This window comes from Vidua macroura, chromosome 7, assembly GCF_024509145.1.
Source record: "Vidua macroura isolate BioBank_ID:100142 chromosome 7, ASM2450914v1, whole genome shotgun sequence".
NCBI lineage: Eukaryota > Metazoa > Chordata > Aves > Passeriformes > Viduidae > Vidua > Vidua macroura.
The window spans coordinates 7,749,374-7,761,833 of record NC_071577.1 but is presented as its reverse complement, the minus strand read 5'-3'; the positions used below and the strand labels follow the sequence as shown (position 1 = coordinate 7,761,833).

At 39.1% G+C, this 12,460-nt stretch overlaps 1 protein-coding gene across 3 annotated transcripts in view; it reads left to right on the top strand.

Annotated features, from left to right (window-relative positions):
• Positions 1-12,460, top strand: part of DIP2A (disco interacting protein 2 homolog A) — a 79,698-nt gene that overhangs the window by 33,975 nt on the left and 33,263 nt on the right. For all 3 annotated transcript variants that reach the window (XR_008437962.1, XM_053982789.1, XM_053982788.1), the window contains exons 4-5: positions 5,174-5,293; positions 9,858-10,103. Coding sequence is in view for 2 of the 3 variants with exons in the window: in XM_053982789.1 (XP_053838764.1) it covers positions 5,174-5,293; positions 9,858-10,103 (366 nt within the window). In the remaining variant the exon portion in view is untranslated. The remainder of the gene's footprint in view (positions 1-5,173; positions 5,294-9,857; positions 10,104-12,460) is intronic.

The following is a 12,460-nucleotide window of genomic DNA, read 5'->3' as shown; positions in this document are numbered from 1 at the left end:
CTAGGTAATATTGCATAGCTAAATGACATGTTTAAAAATATTTAAAAATAATTATTAAATTATAGAAATATGTTATAGAAAATTATATTTTTTAAAAAAATCAGAGTAAGATGTGCTATTGGTAAACTAATAGAAATAAAAATCCGCAAGAAGAGCGCAGCTAGAGCAGGAAATCCTTGGGAGGTAGTCCTTGGTGGGGACTGCCATGTCCTTCATGTGGCTTCCTATCACAGCTCCCCAAACTAATTTTTCATTAAATATTTCTGTGTAGAACAAGTTCTTTACTTGGAAATTTGCAAAGTTCTTAGTTACAACACACATAATTGGATGTCTTTCTCCCATTAGTGATACATTACAAGGCTTAATGTGCTGAGATGGTATCAAAACCAAATAGTGACTGTTTTGTTTGATTTGGTTTAGGTTAAACTTATTTAGGTCTTTGCAAGGAAATGTAGATATGGCTTTTAGTTGTCAATATCTATTCACCTTTTTCCTCTGTAGTTAAAAAAATCTTCAGATTTACTGCATTAGTGATTGGCTTCTTTATCTCAGCAAAGAGATATTGCTGCCTTTTTTGACTTCCCTGTGTGCTGACACACGTTGACTGTTGTGAGGGATAACCAGCTTCAGCCTCCTTCCCTCAATCTCACACCTTACTTATCCTTTAGACTGTTATGGGGAAGGCAGGGTGGGTTGCTGCTTCTTTTCTCTTTCCTTCAAGTCTTGTTTTCCTTTCTTCAAATCTCATCAGTTCTCCTATGTCTTTTTCAAGAGCAGTTAATGAGGGGAGAATGCAGCTTTTCCTAGAACAGGATCTCTTTCTGGAGCAATTATAGGTACTTTAGAACCATCAACATAAATTACTTAAAATAAGCAAGGAAGTGAAACAATTTTCTCTTTTTATACAATTAATCTGTCATTTACTCTCTGTAAGCACTTTTTAAGATTGTTTCACAGAAGGAGGTGTGTATTTAAATCAACTGTATGTTTTTATCATCCCCAGATATTTGTCTTCACACAATAAATATTATCCAAAAAATTCTAACAGTGAATACTATTGATAAATGCAAGCCTGCTGTCCAGGATTCAGCTGGAATAGTGTTAATTTTCTTTTTAATAGCTGGTACAGTACTGTGTTTTGGATTTACAATGAGAATAATGCTCATATTTTATTATTCTTGTTCTAAGTCTATTATTTTTTATTATGATCATCATCATCATTATTATTACATTTTAATTTACTTCAGATATTATTGTTAATATCTCAACCTGTGGATTTTACCTTTTTCCAGATCCTCTCCCCATCCCACTTAGATAGTGCTTATTGTCTTATAGTGCTTATTTGTCTGTTGGTATTTTGAAATCCTTGAGCAGCAGGGACACTGGTGAGCCTATAAATGTCATTTTTTTCCTTCAACCAACTGTAGAAAATCTTCCTTCTGTGCCTGAGGCAGGGACAAGAATCAGATGTTGATAAATGAGCAGAGGCTACAAATAGGAAAGAAAAATGCTCTTCTAATAGCTGAATAGTTTAGGAGCTGTAAGAGTGTAGGTGATTTATAGTCCACAAACTATTTTAGTTTTTCTCCCTAATTCTTTTTTAAGGACATGTGGAAAGAAAGAAAATGAGAATAGGTACAAGGAATGGGAGAGAAGATTATATGGTTTACTACAGCAGAAGGAGAAAATGTTTATAATAAGTTAGTAATTGTTGATGGTTGCTTGCAGCTTAATAAAGTGCAGAAGCTTAGAAATACTTCTCCAAGACTTTTTCTTCTGCTTTTTGGATGGCAGCACTCCCTTTGGTACATATATTCTTTGTGTTAATGAAATGCTGGGCTTGCTGTTCATCACTTCCAGTGATCACTGCTGAGCATTTGTGATCCCTGTTCTCAAAAATGTGACACATTTGGTCTGATTATGAGTGATTAATTCCCTGAAGAAAACTGAACTCCACAGTTCTTACATGGTGAATCACTTTCACAGTAAATCTTGAAGAATTTAAGTAACAGACAGTGGTAGAGAGCTTCTTTTTGCAATTCCAATATCCAGTTAAAATTTAATTTATATTAATTAATGAATTTTTATACCCTAAGTGTTCTGCTTCTTTAAAATAGTTTCATTCCTTTTACTTCTTTTATTGAAATGTGTTTCATCATGTAGAAAAGCTCTTAAAGAGAAAGTGGAATAGGAACAAAGTGTTCCAGGGAAGTGAAAGCAATTACTTCATTGATTTGGATGAGAGAGGATGTTCCTACTCAGCTGATGTCCAAGGACAAGATATTATAGGAAAGATTTCAAGCCAGGAATAGATTTTAATGAGTATAGAGGGAATGATGAGTTAAATTGGCGCTGTAAAAATAAAACATGGAACAGAATAAAAATTCATCCTGACTGTCTCCTGGTTGCATTTTTATGAGTTAATCTAGTCTGTTCCGGGTTTTGGGGTGGGAGTTAGGACTAGAGGATGAGGTGGTAGCGATTTTGCCCTCTGGAAATGGAATAAAAAGTAGTTCCCATGCTTGCTTCCACAAATTTGTGTGATGTTATGACCTGCCCTGCTCTGCTTTGTTAAAAAGCCCCAGCACACCCGTGCCTCCATCTAGGCCTTTCCATTCCCAAAATGCACAACTGTCTAAGAATGCTTTCATTTTTTAATCTGCCACATTATTTAATAGTTTACTGTATTTATATGCAGACTACAAATATCGTGTGTTATTTTGCTCTTTGGAAGACCTTTTCTGGAGAACAATTTGTGTTCCCCTGCTTCCTATGAGATGTTAATGTAACAAAAATGTCTTTCAAATTGTATGTAGATGTAGGCATGATGGAAGTGACTGCATCTCACAGTTACTGTCTCTTTCTAGAAACATTGCAGCTTGGTTTTGGCTGGAAGTTCTGCCAAGGAAACGTGTCCTGCAGAATGGACATTTTGCCCCTACTTTTAAGGCTGCAAAAATACCCCTTGATGTTGAATCCTGCTTAGAATTTCTGGAATTTGGGGACATAAAAGGTTTGCTTCTGGGTATCTATGGGAATAAACTTCATTAGTGGACAATTACAGCTAAAACTAAGGATCAGGAGAAACCAAGACTTGACAAAAAGCCTAGATGCGGGAATGGAGAAGGAGGCAGTCAGACATAAGGGGAATTTTTAATTTATAAAACATCTATTATTAAGTCCTTGGTGGGAAGGACAGCAGCAAAATTCTGACAGGGCCCAGAACAAAAAAATATTAAAGGGTAGGGGTTTTACAGGTTTGGGTTTTTTTTTTTTCCCTTTTTCCTTCTTAATATTTTCTTCTCATAACAGCATCATCTTTGAACCTCCCATGTTGCTTGCACAAAAAGTTCTTCTTTGAGATAAGCATCTACTTAGTGCATTCCTGAGTCTTGTAGGAGCACACAGGTGGGATAGTATATTTGCATGTATACATATTTTAAATACTGCTCTGAACAGAGTATCTGCAAGGAGCTGCAGACTGAAAAGTGACATTATTGCTGTAAAGAACTGGTTGGTGTCTGGGACCGTATGTTCAGGAATTCTTGTGATTTTGTAGAATCCATTTGGCCAGACTGAAGGGAATGTTCCTTAGGATTCAGCATGACCAAAGGGGGGTCAGGGCTAGAACAGAAATGGTACTTTTTAAATTAAAAAAAAAAAAAGAAGATACTGTAAAACACTCATACCGTAGTCATCACAAAGGTAAATCCCTGTAGGTACAGGGAGAGACTTTCATTGTCTATTATATTTACAAAATTATATGTACAATTATGTTACATTGTATTTTATATGTAAGTTGTATATGTCTGTCATACACACATACCTACAAATAGTTTCATACCTTCAAATTTATCTACCTGTTACATATTTGCATCTTAGCAAAAGAATAGATGGATACTTAGAATATGTGTTGTCTTTCAAACTGAATAGTTAATTTCTGAAAGCCTTGTACAACAGTTTCCATGTAGAAGAAATGTGGTCAGCCCAGTGCAGAATCAGATACTCACTGCTGGGCTTGTCCTGGTTTGGGTTCTGTCTATTGACAGCCACACTCAGCAATAGCAATTCTTTTCTTGTACCCTCTGTCATTAGTCTTGCTGTTACTGTTCATTTTCATATCTCATTGCTGTTTTCAGTAAATTGTTCTTACCTCAACCCATGATCTTTGCCTTTTGTGCTTCCAAGTAATTCTCCTCTCCATTCTACCACAGAGAGGAAGGAGGGGGGAAGAGACTGAGCAGTGCTTGTCTTGAAGTGTTTTTAGAGGAAATACTACATTGGAGAATGCCATTCCTAAACTGCAACAAGCCCATTGTAACTATGTTTAAGTGTGTACTTGTTGTATTGTGCTTTTCATGAGTTTGAGTCTTAGGTGGTAAGTCAAAGCCTATTTTTGGTCTGCCTCATTCCTCCTCAACATCTGTTCACTTCTCATGAATTTTCTTCCTGCATAAGTTTTAGCTTTTGACACCGTTGGAATGTAGATGTCAAAGAGAAAAAGCTGCTGAAAAATCACTGGAATACATTAAATTTTATCTGCAGTGAGGTCTTGACTGAATGCTGAATTCCTCTTTAATCTCAGTTTTGGCTTAAAAATTAGAAAAAATTAAAATACAGCCCTTGAGCCTCTTAGGGTAATTTTTACTTTCAGGAAAGTGAAAGTTCTGTGTGTTTTTTCCCCCTAATTCTTCATATAGAATCACAGAATTTTGTTAGAGTTGGAAAATACCTCTAAGATTATTAAGTCCATTAGTCTCTTTTTTCTGTTTTTTTATTACTTGCATTGTTTTGTGAGAACTTCAAGTATGCATGAACTTGCACTTCTTTTCCCTTCCTGGATTTTGAGGATGAAGAGTCAAATGCTGTTGCAAATTTACAGAATCTGCATTGAAATTTCCCCCCTAGATGAAAATAACTGACAGTTCAAAACTAACATACTGGGTACTCTATAACTGCAGTGTTTATTTCAGGGAGGTTTTCAAAATGCTTCTCACAGAGCATTTTCAGGGTGATTTTGTGAGGAAAATATATCAACTTGCCCCTGCTTATTCTCCCTTAGCTTTGGAAACCATTGCTTCGGCACTGGATTGGAGCTGGAAGCAGTGGTGTTGATTCAGTCCTCCTGACTAACTGAAATTCTAACCTTTTTGTTTGTTTGTTTTCTATCTAGATGTGCACACTGAAGCAGTACAAGCAGCACTTGCAAAATATAAAGAGAGGAAGATGCCCATGCCCTCGAAGAGACGCTCTGTCCTGGTGCACTCTTCAGTAGAGACATACACCCCTCCAGGTATGTGTTGAGTGAGCACAGAGAATTCACAGAGCTGCCCAGAGAAACTGTGGTATCCCATCCCAGCAGGGCAGCCTGGGATAGCAGAAGGTGTCCCTGCCCAAAGTTGTTAGTGGGTTGCACTGGAGTTCTGTATCATGGCTGTATTTCCCAATAATCAGGTCTTGGTTGGATTTATGCTGTGATGTTTTTCCTCACGGTTTTTAGTGTCTCATCTAGAGATAGCATAGCTGCTGAAAGTCCACATGAAAGCAGTCACAGAGTGAGCAGGTACCCTTTATGCATTAAGTATGTTCTCTTACATCATATCTCACTCAGAGGAAATAATCTAGGCAAGCATGTCAGAGCTGAAAATACCTCATCTCACACTGCAGAAGATTTTTTTTTTTTTAAGTTGAAGAAAATACCAGAGCATTAAGTTGCTGCATTAATTGCAGAGCACTCATCAGATGGTTTCAGCTATTCAGTGGTGAGCAGATTGAAACAGTCAGAAAGTCATACATTATAATTGTTCAGATTGGTTATGACAGAATGCCTTTTAATTTTTAGGGGGGAAAGGTAATCTGTTGTCTCACAATGAATTTTCTGAAGGTTAAGAAAGTCATACATGTTGTGCTAGCAAGCCAAGTGGTTTGAGGCCAGTGTCTTGTATACGAAGGAGAGGGATTTCCTAAGATGTTTTATTTTGAGAATGTGCATTTGTCTTTTGTAATGTGGTCCAGGAGCAGAAGCACACTGACTTCTACTGCCCTTCTCTGTCATTTCTAGTTCTTAACCCCCATAGAGAAGGGGATTAAGAAAGAAGAGTTCAGGTATGCTTTCAGAGCTGTATTTCTTCTTTGTCTTCTTCCCATTTAAAGAGAATTCCACTTTAGTTTGCTAGTCCCACACGTAAGTATATTATTTTTGTGGATTCTCCAATTATTTCATTAGTTAATAAACAGGAATCCTCTGTGTTCTTATACATGGTCTTTCTTGACCCTTAACATTTTTACCTAGAAGATACGCTAAGTATTTTTATTAAAGTATCTTTTCTTTTCTGAGCAACTATTAAAAAGAAGCTGAGATGCTGTGGAGGCAGTGTTAGGTTGTGTGATAAAAGCTGCCCTGCTCACCTGCAGAGAGCGTGGGACATGGCAGGTGAGGCAGCCCAAATAACGCCCTGTCCCAAGAGCCACCAGCCCCATCTGCACAAGCCCAGAGGGACACTGTGAGCAGCAACAGGCAGGAAGGCAATTTCAGGACTCTGAGAAGGGTCACCCTGTCCAGGCCTGTCCCTGGAGAGCCTCTGCCCTCCTGGTCAGGTGTGAAGCCCAGTCAGCACCAGAGCACTTTCTGGACTGGGGGGTGAGGGACACGGTGTGGGATGCAGGGCAAGAGCATTTCAGAACTGCATGAGCCTTGTTATGAGATGTCAAGGTGAGGACGTGCAGACAGGCAAAAGGGCAGACTTGGGGAGGAACAAGTGTGAGGAAAACAGCAGGATATAGGATCAAAAGGGCTGGTGGTGTATAAATGGAACACGTGCCATGCCCCTGAGCCTGCACTCCATGCTGTACATGTGTGTACAGAGCAAGATGAGGCCGTGGGATCTGTATGTTTTTGTGTGTTCATGCTGCTGGAGTGTCATCTTCTAGCATGCCTGTGCAGGTGGTCAGCAAAGAAGCCAAGCGTGCTCACACTGGGATTGAGCAGGGTGCAGTAGCACCTTAAATAATAGGAGCTGAAAGCTGCTGGTGTGACCACCACAGGGATGTGATCATGGCCACAAGCCTGCTGGAGTTCATGAACTATTTGAACAACACTCCCGGGCATGTGGTGTCATTGTTGGGGTGCTCCTGTGCAGGGCCTGGAGTTGGACTCAGTATTCCTCATGATTCCCTTCCAACTCAGGATATTCTGTGAAGAGTTCAGTGCCTCTAGAATCTGTCAAGCTCTTTCTAAGAAAAGGTGTTATGAGATCCCCTTATCTCTGTAAGAGAATGGGCCACGGGATGAGTTCTGTATCATGGGGAACCAGGACATTCAGAAATATTCTATGTACTTTCTTCAGCTATATCAAATCATAAGAATAATTGTCTTTTTATGGGTCTGCCTTTATTTGCAAAGTTAGCTCAGCAAAAAGTTGCAAAAACCCAAGTGGTGCTGAGCATCTAATCCTGAGCTATTCACCCACTGCCTTAAGTCCTTGTATTGGCAGGAGTTAATTAAAACATGCTTTGGTATTAGTAACTGAAAGTTTGTTACAAACAGCTACCATCAGGTACCAGTAAGGAAGCATCAGATTCATCTTCTTTACACTGAGAGTTGTGAGGCACTGGCCCAGAGAAGCTGTGGCTGCCCCATCCCTGGCAGTGTCCAGGGCCAGGTTGGATGGGGCTTGGAGCAACCTGGGATAGTGGAAAGTATCTGTGCCCATGGCAGGGGGTGGAACAAGAGGAACTTTAGGGTCCCTTCCCACTCAAAACCATTCTGTGAATCCGTGGTTCTCAGCACAGTGTTAAATTGAAATCCAACTCCTGGCTGGCAGTAAAAGAGCTACTTTTATCAGTCTTCCTTCCAAAAATTTTAACGTACTTCTGGTTTTGTCCTGTTGAGTCTCTGATCCTTCCCACACAAATTTCCTGTGATGAGAACTGGAGCTGAGCCTTCGTGCAAGTCTGGCTCAAAGAGGGGTGGCTCCTGTGACTGTCTTGGGTCAGCTCCCAGCCAGGAAAAGCTGGAAGCCAAGCACACAATATTCTGTCACTGTTCTGTCACCACACACCAGGATCTATGGATTAACCCCAGCTACTGCTGGGGTGACCTTGCTACTTCATGGTGTATTTATGTTTTGATATTAGAATGCTTTTACTATGGATCCTCCATTTTTGTACACAGACTACATTTGTCTTGAGTCTGGGTAAGGAGATACTATCAGAGTGTATTCTGTGAGAAACCTGCTTTTTCTGTAGCTCTGTTTCTTCCTCTGAGCTGATTAGAAATGGCAGACATGGTGGTTTGGTTTGTTTGGTTTTTTTTTTAAATTCCTGGCTGTTCATAATCCCATCTTGTTCCATATTCTTGGGATTATTTATTTTTGCTTTCTGGCTAAAAGAAAGGGAAGGTTTCAAGCAATATGGGGCAGGTTTGGCTTCTCTCCAGGAGCAAACGGAGTCAGCTGCCAAAAACTCCAAATGTGGCAGCAGACTGGAAGTATCACACGAGACATGGACCCAGGAATGGGGATGCACCACAGTTGAATCTTCTGAGAGATCTGTTATTTGGGTGTTTTCATTCAAAATTGTCATGTTTGATGAGGGAGGTCAAATAAAGAGATATCTACAATTTTAACTTTGAAAATGCCATCAAGATAATGGGATTCTTATGAAATTTTTTTGTTTGTTTTTATGATTTTAGACTCCTGAGAGAAATGAGTCTGAAGTTATTGGAAATGCATATATTCTTGAAAATCAGAAAATTAAAGAGCTGGTAACTGAAATGTGTTGCCCAAGATGAGGAGTAACTTTTTTTATGTTGCTTCAAGAAATATATATGGAATTGTATGTAGATGAACAGTTATGTGTCTAGAGGATTAAGAAAATAGCCAAAATTAAGGTTGCAGAATTCCTGATGTAACTAACCCCAGACTTCCATGCCTAGGACTCTTAGAGTATAGTAACAGACACCCTACCTTATATAAAGCATGTAACAGATCAAGTAATTAAAATTCAGCAATTTCTTTATGAGGGCAAGATTTTTTTCTGTAATAAGACTTTCTGGTTTTCTCTCAAAATCACAAGGGATGTATTTTCTTGATATTTAGAAGGACCTTTTTATTTTTTCTTGGATGGACAATAACTAAGGAAAGATTCCAAAGGGAAACATATGGAAAGTTGTAAGTAATTGGATGGTAATTAAATTAGGAGTCCTTTGTCAGACTTCTAACAACAACAAATATACATCTAGAATGAAAAGATGCTTTACTAAGCATTTCTGTGTATTACTCATTAATATCAGTTTATGTGGTTAAAATACATGCTTTGTAATTACTCTTTCATTAACTTCAGAGCACCATGGCTTTTTTAGGAATTAGTTTTCAAAACAATTTGTCAGAAGAATTGGAAAGTGAAGAATTCCCTTCCCCTCAAAAAGAGTAAAAAAGGAAATAAAGAACAACAACAAAAAAAAGGGCTTTATTCGGGTGTGATGAGATCAAATTTACCTGTTCAGAACAGAAATATTTTTTCAGTGGAATAGGGAGGGGATGAGATGCTCACTGATCCTCTGCTGTAGCTAGAAGCCTTTTTTTAACTCTCATGTCATTCCAGATGTTGGAGGTAATTGAAACTTTGCTCCAAGTGTGTTCTGGCCCTATTGTGTAGAAGTTGTTGTCTTAACCCAAAAAACGGCAGCAAGAGGGATTTGTGTGTGCGAACGTCCCATTCCTTCAGTCTGCGCCCCTCACGCGTAGCGCGCGAGAAAGCTGCGCGCAGCACGCGGAGCGTGGCCGAACGCCGTGTTCCCGGTGCTGGGTCATTCCCATTCCCCCATTACAGGCCTGTCATCATTATTTTGACCACAGACACATCGTCAGCATCAGAAGATGAGGGCTCGTTGCGGCGGCAAGGGCGGATCAGCTCCACTCCGTTCCAGAGCCATTCCAACGTAGAGCCCTGGCTTAACCGGGTCATTCAGGGCTCCTCCACCTCATCCTCTGCATCCTCCACCTCATCTCATCCTGGAGGGAAACCTGCTGCTGCTTCCAATACAGCTCCTGCCACCACTGCTGCCACTGTGCTTGCAGATCTCATGGCACACACGCAGATAGGTCAGTAAACCTGCCGGTGTGGTTGGAATGAAATCAGATTACAAATCCCAAAGCAGGGCTAAACACAAAGGTCTTCACCAGGAGATACCTGTGAATAGCCTTAAAATGTGCAATTCACAGACCAGGTAGGTATAATGTATATGTATTTAACCCAAGCCAGTTGCTCATGAGATCTGAACATGCATTCTTCTTGGTAAAATGCTTGCTTTACCAAGAAACTAAGGTTCAGTTTTAGTGGATTCCAAAGCACAATTTCAAAGGAATCCTGGTTTTGGTGCATGCTTTGCAATCTGCATGTATTTACCCTAAACAGTGTCAGATTGTGTTTTTCAGATGTGATTCAGTTGGTAAGCACCCAAAAGACAGACAAACACACAGAATCTTTGGGAAGGTTGCAAAATCAGAAATACTAATCATTAGGGAAATTTTCTGCTGTTTGTAAGGTTTGTAAAGAAACCTAACTTTCCCATATTCCCATTTCCAAGCTTATTAATAATGAGAAATTTGCAATTTTGTTTGTCCTTGGTGGATGTAAGAAAGAGGTAATCTGTCACCACTTCACTTTGAGCCATTCTGGATTTCATATTATGGATTAGTAGAAATTGTGTTTAACTCCTTTAAATTACAAAGTCAATTATGGCTAACCTTTTAAGCTTAATTGGGATTGATGAAATTCTTAATATAGCTGTAAAAACTTGCAAGATACACAAAATGTAGCACAGCAGCTTGTTATGTCTCATGCCCCAGGCCAGATTGACCTGTCTATCAGGAATGTTTAATCAACAACATACAAAATCAGTACCTTGTATGCAAAATCAAGGCCTTTCTAAAGAGTTCAGAGCATTTAAGCAGCTGAATATTGGGCTGTATGCAAGTTTAAAATTCCATTAACGGGAAAAATTATAGTATCTAGAAGGAAGGAAGCAACTCAGGGACTGTTACAAGCTGATTTATAAAGATAAAATTTCCAGTGTCTTTGACAAAGAAAAGAAAAAAGATGCATTTTCGCATAAGAATGGTCTTCCTCATTTCTGCGATGCTTGCCATGTTCATTCCTAGCTTGGTAACATTCGTGCATGGCCAATGTCAGTTCAGTTGGGACATTTTTCCTGTCTGCATGTTCTTTTCCTAGCTCACAAGAATATGAAAACATACTCAGTTCTTACACTGCAAACTTTTATGACTCTTGATAAATACTCGCATACTTTCTAAAAGGGGCTTTGATTTGTCCTAGAGCATAGAAGATGAGTTTATTTATTTTTCAGATAGTGTGCTGATATCAGCAATCTGAAAGGCATCTTACATATCTTAATTGCCATGCCCTACTGAAATATTCTGGGTTTTGGATATGTACTGAATAGCTATTCACAGTTTTGAGATGTTGGAGAATTTAAATTTAGCAGCTTGTTCCCTTACAGCTCATCTTCTCCAGCCTGCATTTTTAATGGTGAGCTCAAACTAAGTTCCCAGGCAGTAAACTGCACTGTTGGAAGTGCACAGTTACAGTAATTAGTGGAGTCAGATAGAAATGTGCATTATTTTTAATATGTCTTTCACTTAATACCAGCAAGGACAACCCTGTATGTTGGGTTTCGTTTGTTTTTTTTTTTTTTTTTCTTTTGTGTAATAATTTTTTTTAATGAATAAGGCTGGCAGTATGTCCTGGTTTTTTTCAAGATCACTGTATCAACTGTGGAGTATTTCCCACCTTAGCTCTTAGAGCAGCTGGAAATACAGATTATCATGGCTTTTAATTCTCTGTCATACCTCTTTTGTTCTTCCTTTGGATACTATGCTCTTGCATTTATCTCTGTCTTATCATCACTAATGGAAAGGTCCTTCAGTCTGAATCCAATTAACCTTTCTTCCTGAAGTCATAAGTCTCCTCACACCTTTTTTTTTAAATGCCTCACCACTTACCTTACCCTGCTGTGCCATGGTATTTCTGGATGATACAAACAAATAGCATGGGGTCTCATGGCCATTTATTAATAAAATGCTCAAATGATTAATTAAGCTAGTTTGGTTTTTATCTGAGCACAAATCCTGAAAATTGAATATATTCCTTCTCCATACATAGTGAGACATTGCTAGTCCCTGCAGGGTTTGTCAGGTGGGAAGTGGGAACCAGGTACACTTGTCTCTGTGGCCAAGTTATATGCTGCTGGAAGCCTATGGTTTGGTACTTTGGGAATGCCAGGGAGAAAAAAAAAAAAAAACAACCAAAAAGCAACTTAAAAATATAGAACAGAGTGAGAGCGTATATATGAGGCAGGTGTATACATGGGCTCTCTGTGGGCAGTGGTTACACAGGTCAGCTTTACACAGTTGTCATCTTTGTGGTTACTGAATCCAGA